The sequence below is a fragment of the Scyliorhinus torazame genome, chromosome 11 (assembly GCF_047496885.1).
Source record: "Scyliorhinus torazame isolate Kashiwa2021f chromosome 11, sScyTor2.1, whole genome shotgun sequence".
Taxonomy (NCBI): domain Eukaryota; kingdom Metazoa; phylum Chordata; class Chondrichthyes; order Carcharhiniformes; family Scyliorhinidae; genus Scyliorhinus; species Scyliorhinus torazame.
In genome coordinates, this window is record NC_092717.1 from 102,674,188 (window position 1) to 102,689,762 (window position 15,575).

General features: G+C 50.3%; 1 protein-coding gene across 5 annotated transcripts in view; it reads left to right on the forward strand.

The window, feature by feature from the left end:
- Positions 1-15,575, forward strand: part of LOC140385423 (uncharacterized) — a 417,673-nt gene that overhangs the window by 182,230 nt on the left and 219,868 nt on the right. For 4 of the 5 annotated variants that reach the window (XR_011933362.1, XM_072467556.1, XM_072467557.1 and 1 more), the window contains exons 3-4: positions 10,819-10,870; positions 10,950-11,032. The exons of the other annotated variant lie outside the window; for it this stretch is intronic. Coding sequence is in view for 3 of the 4 variants with exons in the window: in XM_072467556.1 (XP_072323657.1) it covers positions 10,819-10,870; positions 10,950-11,032 (135 nt within the window). In the remaining variant the exon portion in view is untranslated. The remainder of the gene's footprint in view (positions 1-10,818; positions 10,871-10,949; positions 11,033-15,575) is intronic. 5 annotated transcript variants of the gene reach the window in all.

The window sequence follows — 15,575 nt, forward strand, 5'->3', positions numbered from 1 at the left end:
GGTTGGCAAACCCTGTCTGTGACAGTGCGACGCCGGCTCGCACATGGCCACTGGCGCCGATGCCCTCAGCGATGGCCTGCAGAGACTGGGCCATGGTCTGCAGAGACTGGGCCATGGCCTGCTGAGACTGGGCTATGGCCTGCTGAGACTGGGCCATGGTGTTGAGCGCCTCTCCCATCTGGCGCTGGCACTGGCTCATGGCCTCCTGTGAGAGGGCAGCCATGTCCTGGGCCACAGACGCCGCCTGCACGGAAAGCCCCAGGCCTCGCAAACCGTTCCCCATGTCTGACACCGTTGCACCCATTGCCTCCACCGCGGACGCCACCCGTGCGGTGTCGGCCTGGGTGGCACGCATGACCGGCACAACTTCCAGCTCCTGGACGCGGGTGGACTCCTCCACCTGTGACTGCAGCCGCCGCAAGCCGACCGTCACCCTCTACGCTCGTCTCCGGGTCGGTGGTTGCATCGGATCTATGTGTGGGTGTGGAAACTCCAGGAACCCGGGATCCATCTGGGCGGCAGATGTTCGCTTGGGCTTGGCTGCCCTCCGACCGCCCGGCCCCTCTGCTGCTCCTACCTCCACCTGCTGTACCGGGACGGCTGTGTTGTGCGCACCAGTGAGTGTACCAGATGCCTCATCACTAAAGTGCCCAACCGAGGTGAGTGTTTCTGCGATGGTGGAGGGTGTTGGTGACAGCAGTGGCGTTGTGTCGTGCTCTTCGTCCCACTCTGAGTCCATGGCACTTTGGGGTGGGGGTTCGTCTCCACCCATCCACTCTGAGTCACTGTCCGGTATTTCGTCTTCCTGGGTAGTGCTGTCCCGGGTAGGGGTGTCCTGGGTAGTGCTGTCCCGGGTAGGGGTGTCCTGGGTAGTGCTGTCCCGGGTAGTGGTGTCCTGGGTAGTGGTGTCCTGGGTAGTGGTGACCTGGGTAGTGGTGACCTGGGTAGTGGTGTCCTGGGTAGTGGTGTCCTGGGTAGTGGTGTCCTGGGTAGTGGTGTCCTGGCTCGGATGTGACGGGGGCCTGTGGCTGCCCCCCTCGTCGCTGTGTGGCACACGCCTGCGACGTCGCTCCCACGCATGACGGGGGTGTCGTCTCCCTGTTGCTCCAGGTCTCTCCGTCTCCCGTGGTGTGCGAGGGGCATCCTGCGGGCGTCGCATGCCGGAGGGTCCGGGTCCCTCCGTCTCCCGTGGTGTGCAAGGGGCATCCTGCGGGCATCGCATGCCGGAGGGTCCGGGTCTCTCCGTCTCCCGTGGTGTGCGAGGGGCATCCTGCGGGCGTCGCATGCCGGAGGGTCCGGGTCACTCCGTCTCCCGTGGCCTCCGAGGGGCATCCTGCGGGTGTCGCATGCCAGAGGGTCCGGGTCTCTCCGTCTCCCGTGGTGTGCGAGGGGCATCCTGCGGGCGTCGCATGCCGGAGGGTCCGGGTCTCTCCGTCTCCCGTGGCCTCCGAGGGGCATCCTGCAGGCGGTCTGCATCTGCGGGGATGGGTGCCTGGACGTTTGCTCCTGCGATACACAATGAAGCATGCATGGTTAGACACGCAGGCACTGATCAGGTGATATGGGGGAGGGGGGATATGGGGACGGACTGTCGGTAGCTCACTTGCTAGTACGCCCCCGACCTCTGCATCAGCAACCTCCCGGTCGTCAGGTCCGCCAGCCAGTTCCAGGGCCCTTTCCTTGTGTTCGGTCAGTGGCCTCTCATCAGCGGGGCCTCCTCCAGCCCTCACATGCTCCCTATTGTTGTGTGCGCGCTTCTCCTGTGGCGGGGGTGTGGGGGGGGGTGGGGGTGGTGGCAGGGGTAAAAGGCAACAGTGTTAGGCAGGTATATGAATGCACGCCATCGGTTGCGCGTGCATTGCAGAGGTTAAGGTTAGGGCTGGATTCACTTGGGGATATGGGGGATATGGGGGAGGGGGGATATGGGGAGGGGGGATATGGGGGAGGGGGGATATGCGGGATATGGGGGAGGGGGGATATGGGGGAGGGGGACATGGGGGAGGGGGACATGGGGGAGGGGGATATGGGGGAGAGGGGATATGGGGGAGAGGGGATATGGGGAGGGGGGATATGGGGGAGGGGGGATATGGGGGAGGGGGGATGGGGATATGGGGGAGGGGGGATATGGGGAGGGGGGGATATGGGGGAGGGAGGGATATGGGCGAGGCTCACCCTGGCTGCTCTGACGAGGTCGTTCACCTTCTTGTGGCACTGGGTGCCTGTCCGTGGTGTCAGGGCCGCAGCGGTGACGGTCTCTGCCACCTCCCTTCACAGACGCCGGCTGTGGCGTGGGGCAACTCTGCGGCCGTGCCCAGGATACAGGGCGTCCCTCCTCTGCTCCACTGCGTCCAGGAGCGCCTCCACATCCCGTGACTGGAACCTCGGGGCTGAGCGGCGGCCAGCCATCCAGCCGGGTGTTCCGGTCGGGTGTTCCGGTCGGGTGGGGGGAGCAGCGCGGCCTTATGAGCCGTCACGCCATGCGGCGTGTATGACGCTGCACGGCGTGAACCACGTGCGCAAGCGCGGATCCCGTCACGTCGCTGCTAGCCCATTTCGGGCCGGAGACTTTTGAACCATTTTTCCGGCGTGACGCAAGTCAGATTTGCGCCGTTTTTTGCGCCGATCGGCGGACTTTGCGCCGATAACGGAGAATTTTGCCCATGATCTCCGGAACCCGACTCTCCCCCGGGGTGAGCACCACGTTCAACAGACGTCTCACGTTTGCCATCAACCTCCCCCTTTATAAGTCCTGTTTCTTTTATCTCCATAACTTCCAGGAGACAAGGCTCCAGTCTTAACGCTAACACCTTAGATAAAAACTCTGAAAATTGAAATTGAAAATCGCTTTTTGTCACGAGTAGGCTTCAAATGAAGTTACTGTGAAAAGCCCCTAGTCGCCACATTTCGGCGCCTGTTCGGGGAGGCTGTTACGGGAATCGAACCGTGCTGCTGGCCTGCCTTGGTCTGTTTTCAAAGCCAGCAATTTAGCCCTGTGCTAAACAGCCCCATTTAACAGGGAGATCGGACAATATGACCAGCATTTTGCCTTTTTTTGCATTTTGCCCCTTTGTCCTTCTTAAGGGGCAGGGAAATCAAAGTGTGCCCCAATGTCTGTGGCAGGGCACCTCTCTCCAAGGAGTCACTGAACATCCCAACAATAAAGGGGTCAACTGGTCTACAAATGTTTTATAAAATTCCGCGGTGCGGCCGCATTTGGAGTATTGCGTGCAATTCTGGTCGCCGCATTATAGGAAGGATGTGGAAGCATTGGAAAGGGTGCAGAGGAGATTTACCAGAATGTTGCCTGGTATGGAGGGAAGATCTTATGAGGAAAGGCTGAGGGACTTGAGGCTGTTTTCATTAGAGAGAAGAAGGTTAAGAGGTGACTTAATTGAGGCATACAAGATGATCAGAGGATTGGATAAGGTGGACAGTGAGAGCCTTGTTCCTCGGATGGTGATCTCTAGCACGAGGGGACATAGCTTTAAATTGAGGGGAGATAGATATAAGACAGATGTCAGAAGTAGGTTCTTTACTCAGAGAGTAGCAAGGGCGTGGAATGCCCTGCCTGCAACAGTAATGAACTCGCCAACACTAAGGGCATTCAAATGGTCATTGGATAGACATATGGACGATAAGGGAATAGTGTAGATGGGCTTTAGAGTGGTTTCACAGGTCAGCGCAACATCGAGGGCCGAAGGGCCTGTACTGCGCTGTAATGTTCTATGTTCTGTGTTCCATCGTGAACCCATTGGGCCCCAGTGCCTTCCCCAACTGCATCAATTTCAGTGCCTCCTTGATCTCTACCAACTCCAAATGAGCTGCTAGTTCGTCCCGTACCTCCTCCCCCATCTTGGGAAACTCCAACTCTCCCAGGAACTTCACCATATTCCTCTCATCCCGAGGCGAGTCGGACCTGTACAACGTTTCATAGAAGGCCCAAAATACCCCATTCACCTTCTCCTGAGCCAAGATCAACGCCCCCTCTATCCCGTGCCCTAATCTGTACAATCTCCCTCTCTGCCTCCCATTTCCTCAGTTGAAATGCCAGGAGACGACTTACCTTCTCCCCATACTTCTGGATTGCCCCTTTAGCTCTCCTCAACTGTCGCCCCGCCCCATCTGTAGAGATCAGATCATCTGCGTTTGCAGTATTTTTCTCTCCGCTAATAGTTCTGGGAATGGACTGTTCGCATACCTGCAATCAAACTCTATAATATCGTTCGCCAGTTTTTCCTGCTCCCTCCTTGCCTCCGCATCTATATGTGCCTTGAAAGAGATATGGTGGGATTCTCTGTTGGCTGATGCTGAAATTGGGAAAGGCGGTTGGATGGAGAATCGGTTTAATGCTGAAATTGTGGCGGGCGCCGGGTTCACGGTAAATCGCAATACTCCAGTGCCTCGACAGCGGTGTCAATGTACAGTAAACGGCATTTGCATATCATTAGTGGGCCTCACCTGGTATTCTCTGGGGCTTCTGCAATTCTTCACCTCCACTGGGGGGAATTCCCGACCGCGAGGTTCATTTGTGCTTTTAAAAATCAAGAAGCAGGCACCGTGGTTGGTGAGGGAGAGAGAGGAGGTAGAACATGCTGAGGTGCGACCTTGGGCTGTTGGTCCTGATACTTGCAGGGCTGGCTGCGGGCGAGGGGGAGTGGGTGAGGTGGGGATGCCAGAGTCCGGGGGAGGAGGGGAGGGGGAGATGGGAATGGGCTGTGAGGCCAGTGTGACCCGCCCCCATAGGACTGGGGCGGTGTCCAGGCACGGACTTCCATTGCTACAGTTTGCAAGGCAACCATCTTGCTGCGCACCCCACTCACCACACACCTTGGCACCTGGTTCTGCAGAGTGCCACCGGACGCATGTGTGCCTCCGCACCCAGCCCCCACCCTCCACCCTGCACCCCAGCTCCCAACCCTGCACACCACCCTCCGCCATATCACCCCCACCAACCGGCCACCAGTCGCTGGCAGGGCATCACACGGCCTGCCTTTGGGCAGTGCCCACAGTAGCCCCTACAGCGGGGTGCCGGACGGGGGCCACAGTGTGTACCGCTGTCAAGGGCCTCGCCAGCCGATGGTACCCATGGCAGCAGGGACAGGCGCCAGGGGAAGAGGCCCCCATGGGGCCGTGCACCTATGGGGCCAGGGGTGCAGGGGGATTGGGGGTGAGGGGAACATGGGGAGGCACAATCCGCAGAACCAACCGGGGCCACTGTGTAGCACAGCGGACCTGGTTGGGCACGGGGGTATGCATCATGCTATATGTCAGACTTTCACCTCCTGCAGACATTGGATATTGGAATTCAACCAGTAATGGTCGCCGTGGCCCTGGGGGATGTACCACTGTTGTACGAGCTGGAGCTGCTCGAGGAGGAAAACGCCGCAGCAGTGGAGCCTGCCCCAGAGGAACAGGAGGCAGCCACTGAGAATGGCGAGCCGGCCACCCTAGCAGGCTGAGGAGGAGGTGGTGCAAAGGAGGCCTTGCATGAGGCCTCGCATGTACCGCCTGCCATTCAAGGACCTGCCAGACTGGGCATCTGCCAGACTGGGCATGCTGTCAAAGACTTAGGCTGAGCATGGGGACCGTACAACACCAGAGCAGTGAGCGCTGGCTGAGCTGCGGTCCCTGAGCCTAACCCACCCCACCACATTCCTCTGCGGCCATCCCAGACCAGCCCACCCCTCACACCCATCTGACAAAGCATCGAGGCAGGTTGTAACATTCTGCACAGGTCTATGATATGAAAACATATATACCGATTCGTGCCCGAGCCGCTATCGCTAAACTCTACCCTGCACCCATTCCAACTTAACTGGTGTCTACTTTTCTAGCCATACGGGCCCTAAAGCTAGACCTAGGTGGATCCCCAGATGGTACATCAGAAGTGGAACAGCTTTGGACAGCACAGTGGCGCAGTGGGTTAGCCCTGTTGCCTCACGGCACCGAGGTCCCAGGTTCGATCCCGGCTCTGGGTCACTGTCCATGTGGAGATTTCACATTCTCCCCGTCTTTGCGTGGGTTTCGCCCCCACAACCCAAAGGATGTGCCGAGTAGGTGAATTGGCCACGCTAAATTGCCCCTTAATTGGAAAAAATGAATTGGGTACTCTAAATTTTAAAAAAAAAGACGTGGAACAGCCTGCTGTGAATACCGTCCTGTGACATGGGTTCCCTATGGGAGTCGTCTTTTGGGGCGACCGTGCCTGGATGGACTCGGCTGCTGCTTGGGTGTCACAGGTGGTGGGTGCCGCCCTGTTTTGCCCACTGCCCATGTGAAGTGCCAGGGACAGAGGTGGGGGGGGCGGGGAGTCTGAGGTGTGGTGGTGTTCTGGCACCTCCCCTACAGGAATCACCGGCCCCAGCCCCATCAGCTCCTCCTCTCTTGGGTGCCCTTTGGCCCCTGGGCTAATCCATGTGATGGGGATGTGAGCGGAACTAACCCCTGAGGCTCCCCCACCATATGGCGCTGCCAATCCTGGAGGTCGGCTCTGGTCGCGACCAGGGTCTGCATGCTCGCGACAATGGAGCACAGGGGGTGGACCACCTCTGTCTGGGACTGCTCCACATCACCCAGTGACTGTGCCTCAACCTTCTGGGTCGGTAGCATATCAGCCAGTGACTGCACCATCTCCCTCTGGGACAAGGCCACCGCCCTCTGGTCTATGCCATGTCGGCCAGCGCCTGGGCAATGTCGCTGTCGCCCTCCTCCTTGGCCCGCTGTGACTAGGCCACACTCAAGAGCACCAGGTGGCTTTGCCACATGGCTGCCTGTGGTGGGGCAGCGCTGCCCTCGGCCTCAGCCACCACCTGCACAGATTGCCCCAGGCCTTGGACATGTTGATCCGTTGTGGAAACCTTCACCCCCAAGGGATCCACTGTGGACACCACCCTTGCAGTGTTGGTGTGGGCGGCACGCAGGATCGACAACACCTCCTGGACTCCTACAACTGCACCTGCAGGTGCTGGATCCTCGCCGACAACCCCTCATTTAGTCTCTGGCTCTTTGACTGCATCTTCACGATCAATGGGACCATCCATTCCAGAGGCCTGAAACCTGTCTGGACGGCAGCTAGTCCCTGGGGTCGGCCGGCCCTCCGACCGTTTGCCCACTCGGGAGTTCCTAACTCCACCTGCATGACTGGAGCATGTGTGTGGTGTGCAGGAATGCCCCACTAAATGCCCCTCTTCACTAAATTGTCCCCCTCCAGTCTTCTCCCGCTCCCGGCATTTATGGGCGACCTTCTCCTGGATGGGGGGGGAGTTGGAAATAAAACATGCACAGTGTTAGACATTTTGTTGCATGCATCATCTTGTTTCATGTTGATTTGACGCCGGGTACCTGCCTTGATCACCGCCATTCTGAAGCAAGTAAGGTGTGTAATGCAACTTCTGAAGAAAGAATATTCAAACTAACAGGTTTGAAGTCTGGGCTGCTCATTTCTGTGCCTCAAAACTGATTCCAATTTTAGAGCCCCATGCGTGCTGCTATGGAACTGTATATTGGATGAGGTAGGGAAGCCATTTTGAAGTCTGTGAATGAGAAACAGTCTGGACAGAGGTAAAGTTACTTTCCTTGTCTCTAGGCTTGTTTGGATGAAAACTGGACAGACCTTACCCTTCAGGAGGCTGACTCTTCAGTTGTCTGATTAGTTTTGAAGGCCCTAGGCCTGGCCTTTGTTAAAGCTTGCGGTAGGTGTGAAAGAGGGGTCATGTTAAAGTGCCATGATTCAGGCTAATGATTTAGCGCTGCAATTCCTTGGAATAATTCCTCAACATGAGTCAGTAACGCCCAGCAAGTAGTGGTAGCAAGCCTGCTTCAGGAAAACCTATCAGCCTAGCAGTGAAATTGGTTATGTTAAAACGTTTCGAGGCTGGAAAACGAACAGTTGATACTGGTGAAGAAGTGTCCACAGTAATGCTGACAAAATCGATGTGTGCAAAGTGTTGCAACTTTAAAGTGTTGGCAGGTGAGTTGGACCAGAGACAGCATAATGGAGAATGTGGAAAGCCTCATGGCAGTCTGGGTCAAGACAAAACCTGCAGCAGGTACCTCTTAGTTTGATTGTTATGCAAGCATAAGCCTATATGTAGACTTCCAGAATGAACAGGGTGAGAGTTTGCAGTCCGAAAGTTTCAATGCTATTTGTGGGTGCTTCAAGTTTTTCAAGGGATGTACCTATCTATACAGCATTAAAGTGACTAGTAGAACATTAGCGCTGATACAGAACTGATTGATGAATTCCCTGCTTATTTGGAGATAGTCTTTGAACAAAATAGCTCCCGGACAAAACAAGTTTTTTAATGCTGATTAGATGGGGCATTTTTGAAAGCATATACCACAGAAAGCATACATTTTTCAAACAAGATAAAACAGCACCAGGATTTAAAGCTATCAAAGATCTCCAGGCTCTCCTGCTCGGTGAAAACGCTGCAGGAGATTTTAATTTAAATTTTTAGTGACGTACTAGTCCAAGAAACCATGGGCATTGAGGGATTATTCCAGGGAGCATCTGCGTATCATTTGACATTCAAATAAAAACCTGGATGACAGGGCACTTTTTGAAGAATGGCTCTTGCTGTGTGCTATCCATGCCTAGAGGGTATAATATGCCAGAGAAAATATCATCTTCAAAAGTATTGTTCCTTTTGGATGATTGCACCTGTCCTACCTGTCTTGATGAATTGTCTGAAAATGTGAAGGTGAATTTCCTGCCACCCAACACAGCTTAATTGAAACAGCTTATGGATCAGCAGTGAATAGCAATATTCAAATCTATTATCTACACTGTACTTTGTTCCAACTCATCAAGGCACCAATGTGGAAATGTGCCACCAGTCAAGGAAGTTTTGGGATGGCGACAACATCCTCGAGTACATGGGATGAAGTCACTTTGTCACGTCTGAATGGTGTATGGCAGAAATTGTGCCCTGATCGCATTTGTCAGTGACCACAAAGAATCTAACTAAAATGGCGCTGAGGTGTCTCGTGAAATGATCACCTTGACAAGGGAGGCTGGTTTTGAAGAAGTAGCTGAAACTGATGGGGTGAAATTGCATGCATCCCACCGAGAGAAATTATCCAATAAAGACTTAATGCAGCGAGAGAGTCAACGAGTTGAAGAGAAGTTGCTGAAACCCCACCCTTTTGAGTTCTTTTTGATTAAACGACTGTCAATAATTTTCCAACTTGTGGAAGAGACGGAGATGGCTCAAACAGAGAAAGCAGTGCCAAAGTGAGCAGGATGGTCAATTATGACATTAGCTGCACAGAAATATCTACCAGGAGAAGCCAAAATGAATTGTTCAACAGTCATTGGATAAATCTTTGTTGACGATCCTTCAACCCATTATCTCTCCAAAGCCCTGGCCAAGCCCCATCTTCAATTCAAAACCAAAACCATTCCAACTTCAGTCAGAAGAGAAGGTCCTTCTCAGAAGAGAAGGTCCAGGATCTCAAACCTGAGACCAAGGCCATCGCATCAGGCATCTCAAAGTACAATCAGCAATGGTTTCAAAAGGCCCTCCAAATCCAGTGACAAGAAAGGTCTTCCCCCAAGCCAACATACCCTGCACCAAGGTGCTAAATCACTCAAAGCCACCTCCATTGAAAAGTTATCAAAGCATTGCTGAAGAAGTAAAATATTTCCACCAACTCATTGTGACCGACCAAAATGGCAAAAGGTTCTTTTGGAAAGGTACTGAACACAGAGAACTTGGCCAAGAACATGCAGATCCTAAACCAAGGAGACGGAGAGAGTACAAAAGCCTCCAAGCAACTCATTCAACTAACCCCTGAAGCAGCACCTGTCCACATGTGGCAGAGTCTGGAAATTGTGCATTGGACTCATGAAGCAAGTCATCCCTGAACCCAAGGGATGCCTAGAAGAGACTGGTGAGTATTAGCTAATTGGAATTTATACATAATTAATAATTACATTTCATGAAAAATGCACGAGGTTATCTCTAGATAATTTAGTGAAGCACTTTTCCTTTCCTTTTAACATATGTTTGAATGGGTATACAAGTTAATAGAAAATGTAGTCTCGCATTTTTTACAGTTTATATTAATTTGTGTTGGATAGCAAACCAGTTTCAATCGATTAATACAATTAAATTAAAGGAAATATTATTTTCTGAGGAAGGAGCTAACCAACTGTTCATACTTTAGTTTCTCAAACAAAATCATCTTTTGTTAATGGAATATAGTTGGTATGATTTTCCCTAACTTTATGATGATATTGATGTGCCATGAGTGTTCAGTAGTACTGTATAAATGCCCTCTTGGACACTTGCATATGCTACTGTCAAAGAGGACCTGTAAACACAACTTAAAAAAAAATAAACTTAGAGTACCCAATTATTTTTTTCCAATTAAGGGTCAATTTAATGTGGCCAATCCACCTAACCTGCACATCTTTGGGTTGTGGGGGTGAAACCTACACCGACACAGGGAGAATGTGCAAACTCCACACGGACAGTGACCCAGGGCCGGGATTCGAACCCGGGTCTTCGGCGCCGTAGTCCCAGTGCTAACCACGGCATCACGTGTGGCCCTGCACACACAACTTCTAAATAGTTTTTGCTTAATATGTATGAGTAAATAAAGGAAACTCGTTAGTGTAGATAATACTCTAATGCAAGATTGCTTCTGTAGAGTACATCACTTTACTTCCGAGTCAGTTGAACTTGCAACAGTCAAGTTGGAGTTCAATTTCACATCATTATAGGAATATAAGCAAGTAAAACATCCATTCTGAAAATATTTGTGCTAGATTTTAGGCTATATTTGGAAAAAAATTCTGCCATCTTTTTTTAGAGCCCCAAATGAGGAAAATGAAGTATCCAAACTCTTCGTATTTTGCGATGAGGTAAGTATTACTGTAGTAAAATTTCAAAGTAGATTTTAAATTGAGCACCAACTTAACAACTAAATATACCATTTATTAGGGGTGTGAAGACAACCTTCTTCATGGTACAAGAGAAAAGATATCACATCAAGATAGCAGAAGCTGTGCAACAATCCACACACGGTAAAATTTATGTTTATGCACTTATATTTTGTGACGCAAATGATTAAAGCAAAGTTCAACAACAGTAATTTGCATTTCAATAGCACCTTTAACGTAAAAAAACTCCCCAAAGCATTTCACAAATGCATGCAAGGAAAACAGATGATGAGCCAAAATGAAGAGATTAAGAGAATAATCAATAGTTTCATTCAAGGTGATTTTGAGGCTTTTAAAGGAAAAATAAAAGAGAGGCAGTGGGAGTTCAAAAAAACAGGATTAAAGTGATCAAAAGTGTTCCATATCTACTACACAAGTAGTAGATATTCAGCAATCTGAAATCAGAGGATTGCAGTTTTTAAGAAGGGTTTGTATGGGGCAGCAGGAGATAAGGTGGATGAGGGTAGGACCATGAAGGAGTGCTTTGGTATTTGGCCATTGTAACTTAACCAAGGTACTGGGACTTAATATGGTTTTAAGATGGGAAGCCAGCAAAATGAGAATTGAAGTAGTAAAATTTGGTAATGACTAAGGCAGATTTGAGGGTTTCAGTTGAGGTAGGGGCAGAGTTAACAATATTGTGGGGATGAATGTAAAAACTCTTGGAGAAATGTGTGATTTAAAGTTCAGTTCCAGATAGAACAGGCCGATAAAATTATAAACTTATTTGGTTAAGCCTGAAGTCAGAAGTGTGATGGAATACTCCCCACTTGCCTGGATGAGTGCAGCTCCAACACCATTTAAGAAGCTCGACACTATCTAGGACAAAGTAACCAACTTGATTGGCACCCCTTCCACAAACATTCATTCCCTCCATCACCGATACACAGTAGCAGCAGTGTGCACCATCTACACGATGCACTGCAGGAACTCACCAAGGCTCCTTAGGCAGCACCTTCCAAACCCACGACCATTGCCATCTAGAAGGACAAGGGCAGCAGATACCTGAGAACACCACCACTTGGAAGTTCCCCTTCAAGTCACTCACCATCCCGACTTGGAAATGTATCACCGTGCCTGGAATTCCCTCCTTAATAGCACAGTTGGATATAATTACACCACATGGACTGCAGCAGTTCAAGAAGTCAGCTCATCACCTTCTCAAGGACAAATAGGGATCAGCAACAAATGCTGGCCTAGCAGTGAAGCCCACATCCCATAAAAATGATTTTTAAAAAAAAAAATAGCTGGGGAGGGTATGAAAATAGTGGCAGAGAGTAGAATTTGGGGTCTGGAACAAAGGATATTTTCAGTATCTAAAATTAAACTGAAAGAAATGTGATTTATCCAACATTTGACTTTGGAGAGGCAGTTCCTACATGGTACAGCATGTCCATCCCATAGGACTGAAGATGTCTGCCATGCCTCTATTTATTAGACTGACTGAACTTAACAGAAATAAACTAAAGTATTTTATTTCCTTTTCTTCCCATGTACTTAATGATCTGTTGAGCTGCTCACAGAAAAATACTTTTCACTGTACCTCGGTACACGTGACAATAAACAAATCCAATCCAATCCAATAAAGCCGTGTATAAAAAAACCTTACCAATGAGTGCCCTCGCTTGAACTGACAATATATATTTTTTTCTCCTTTGCTCCCTGAGACTCACGCTCATTTCACTCTGCTGCTCTACCCCAAACTCCTTCAGCCATTTGCTAATTTATGGGCTCTTCAAATGACCAGTCACCTAATTACTGCCCTATGACATATTGATTTGTTTTTGTTTAATTACTCTCCCAGTACTGTCTCTGACTCCTTGCTGACTTCCAACCGCTCCTTTTAGCTGCTAGTATTTGGTGCTGTTTCCCCTGAAGCATAATCCTGCTGCTACTTTTATCTGTGACTGTCACTATTTAGCCTCAGTCTAACTCTCTCTCTTAAATAGTAAAATGGGGGTGAAAATAGGAATAGAACTGATTAGCGACCAAAAGAAGGTTTTAAAGTTGATAAATCACCATGACCAGATCAAATGTATTCAAGGACAATGAGGGAAACAAGAGTGTAAATTGCGGCGACACTGGCCATAATTTTCCAATTCTACTTAGATACAGGGATGATGCCAGAGGGCTGGAGAATTGCAAATGTTACACTTTTGTTCAATAATGTATGTAAGGATAAGCCCAGTAACTACAGCTCGATTAGTTTAACCTCGGTGGTGGGAACGCTTTAGAAGCAATGGGTGGGATCTTATGCCCTCACCATGATGGGTTTAATGGCAGAGGTGCATTTAGTTAGGCAAAAAGTTGGTGGGTGATGACCCCACTCCCTTTCCGTCTGCATCTCAGCAAGTCTGTGGTGGGAAAGCTCTTGGATAGCCTTCCAAACAGCCAACAATGGAGGCCCTTAACTCATGGCTACTTCAGGGCCTCATTCTGCCACCGTTGGTATTAACCAGTTGTTGGCTGGGGAAGGGGGGGTATTGCCATGCGGGGACCACAACAAGCCCAGGGGGGACGGATGGGATCCTTAACTCAAAGACATTCATTGCCTGATTGAGGGACGCAGCATTGATAAGAGAGGGGGCCCAATGAGTGCCACCACCCTGCCCTTGGTGCCAACACCCCTCCCCATTATCCTCCTTCTGCCATCACTCAGTTATCCAGTCACAACACTAGTCCTTAGATGGGTGTTGTACCAGCAGCAGTCACTGTTTTGATATAATTTTGAGAAAATACACTAATGAATAAGTAGCCAGGATTTAAACCATGTAACAAGCAGACATTGTTCAAAGTAGCTTTCAGTTTGCTAACTAGCTAACAGCATATGGTGTGAAGGAGTTGCAGCCACACTTTACTGTTAACAATAGCTGTTGAATCTTTATAGTGAATCTGTCTGCTGAGAAAGCCTCTACTACGTTTTCAAATAAACTGAACCTACATTTAGTTTACCAGTCCTGTGTGAGATTAGTAAATTGGTATTATGCAAACATAACACAGGATTAGGCAATTCAGCCCCTCAAGCCTGTTATCATAGAATCATAGAATTTACAGTGCAGAAGGAGGCCATTCGGTCCATCGAGTCTGCACCGGCCCTTGGAAGGAGCACCCTACATAAGCCCATGCCTCCACTCTATCCCCCAAAACACCAGTAACCCACCTAATGTTTTTGGACAATAAGGGCAATTTATTATGGCCAATCCACCTTACCTGCACATCTTTGAACTCTGGGAGGAAATCGGTGCACCTGGAGGAAATCCACGGAGACACGGGGAGAATGTGCAGACTCTGCACAGACAGTGACCCAAGCCAGGAATCGAAACTGGGACCCTGGAGCTGTGAGGCAACTGTGCTAACCACTGTGCTACCCTGCTGCCCGCCATTCAATACGAACATGGTTGATTTTATCTCGACCTCAAATCCATATTCCTGCCCATTCACCATAACTCTTCAACTCATTGTTAATTAAAAATCACTCAATGCCTCGGCATCCACTGCATTCTTGAGTTAGTGAATTCCACAGATTCACAACCCTTTGAGAAGTGATTTGTCCTCATCTCTATTTTAAATCTGCTATACCTTATCCTAAAACTATACCTCTTGTTCTAAATTGCCCCACAAGAGGAAACATCCTTGTCTACTTTGTCAATATCTTTTATCCTAAGAACATAAGAACTAGGAACAGGAGTAGGCCATCTGGCCCCTCGAGCCTGCTCCGCCATTTAATGAGATCATGGCTGATCTTTGTGGACTCAGCTCTACTTTACGGCCCGAACACCATAATCCTTAATCCCCTTATTCTTCAAAAAACTATCTATCTTTATCTTAAAAGTGTTTAAAGAAGGAGCCTCAACTGCTTCACTGGGCAAGGAATTCCAGAGATTCACAACCCTTTGGGTGAAGAAGTTCCTCCTACACTCCATCCTAAATCTACTTCCCCTTATTTTGAGGCTATGCCCCCTAGTTCTGCTTTCCCCGACCAGTGGAAACAACCTGCCCGCATCTATCCTATCTATTCCCTTCATAATTTTATATGTTTCAATAAGATCCCCCCGCATCCTTCCAAACTCCAATGAGTACAGTCCCAGTCTACTCAACCTCTCGTCATAATCTAATCCCCTCAACTCTGGGATCAACCTAGTGAATCTCCTCTGCACTCCCACTTATCATCTTATATACCTCAATTAGATCTTCTCTCATTCTTCTAAACTCTAGCGAGCATAGGCCCAAACTGCTGAATCTCTCTTCCTAAGGCAAATCCCTCAGGCGGGATTCTCCGACCCCACGCCAGGTCAGAGAATCGCTGGCGGGGGGGGGGGCACGAATCATGCCATTGGTGCGGCATGGTGCCGGTTGGGGGCCGCTTAACGCAGACCCCCCTGGCGATTCTCCCTACGCGATGGGCCAAGTGCTGGCCAAGTTAGGCTGAGTCCCGCCGGCGTTGTTCTCGTGTGGTCCTACCCGGCAGGATCTTGCGTTCATGTTACGGAGGGGCGGCCTGGTGAGGGGGAGAGGGGGGCCTCCACGGTGGCCTGGCCTGCAATCGGGTCCTACAGATCGACAGGCAGGCTTATCCCCATGGGGGCCTATGTTCCTCCGCGCTGGGCTCCTGCAGCTCTCTGCCATG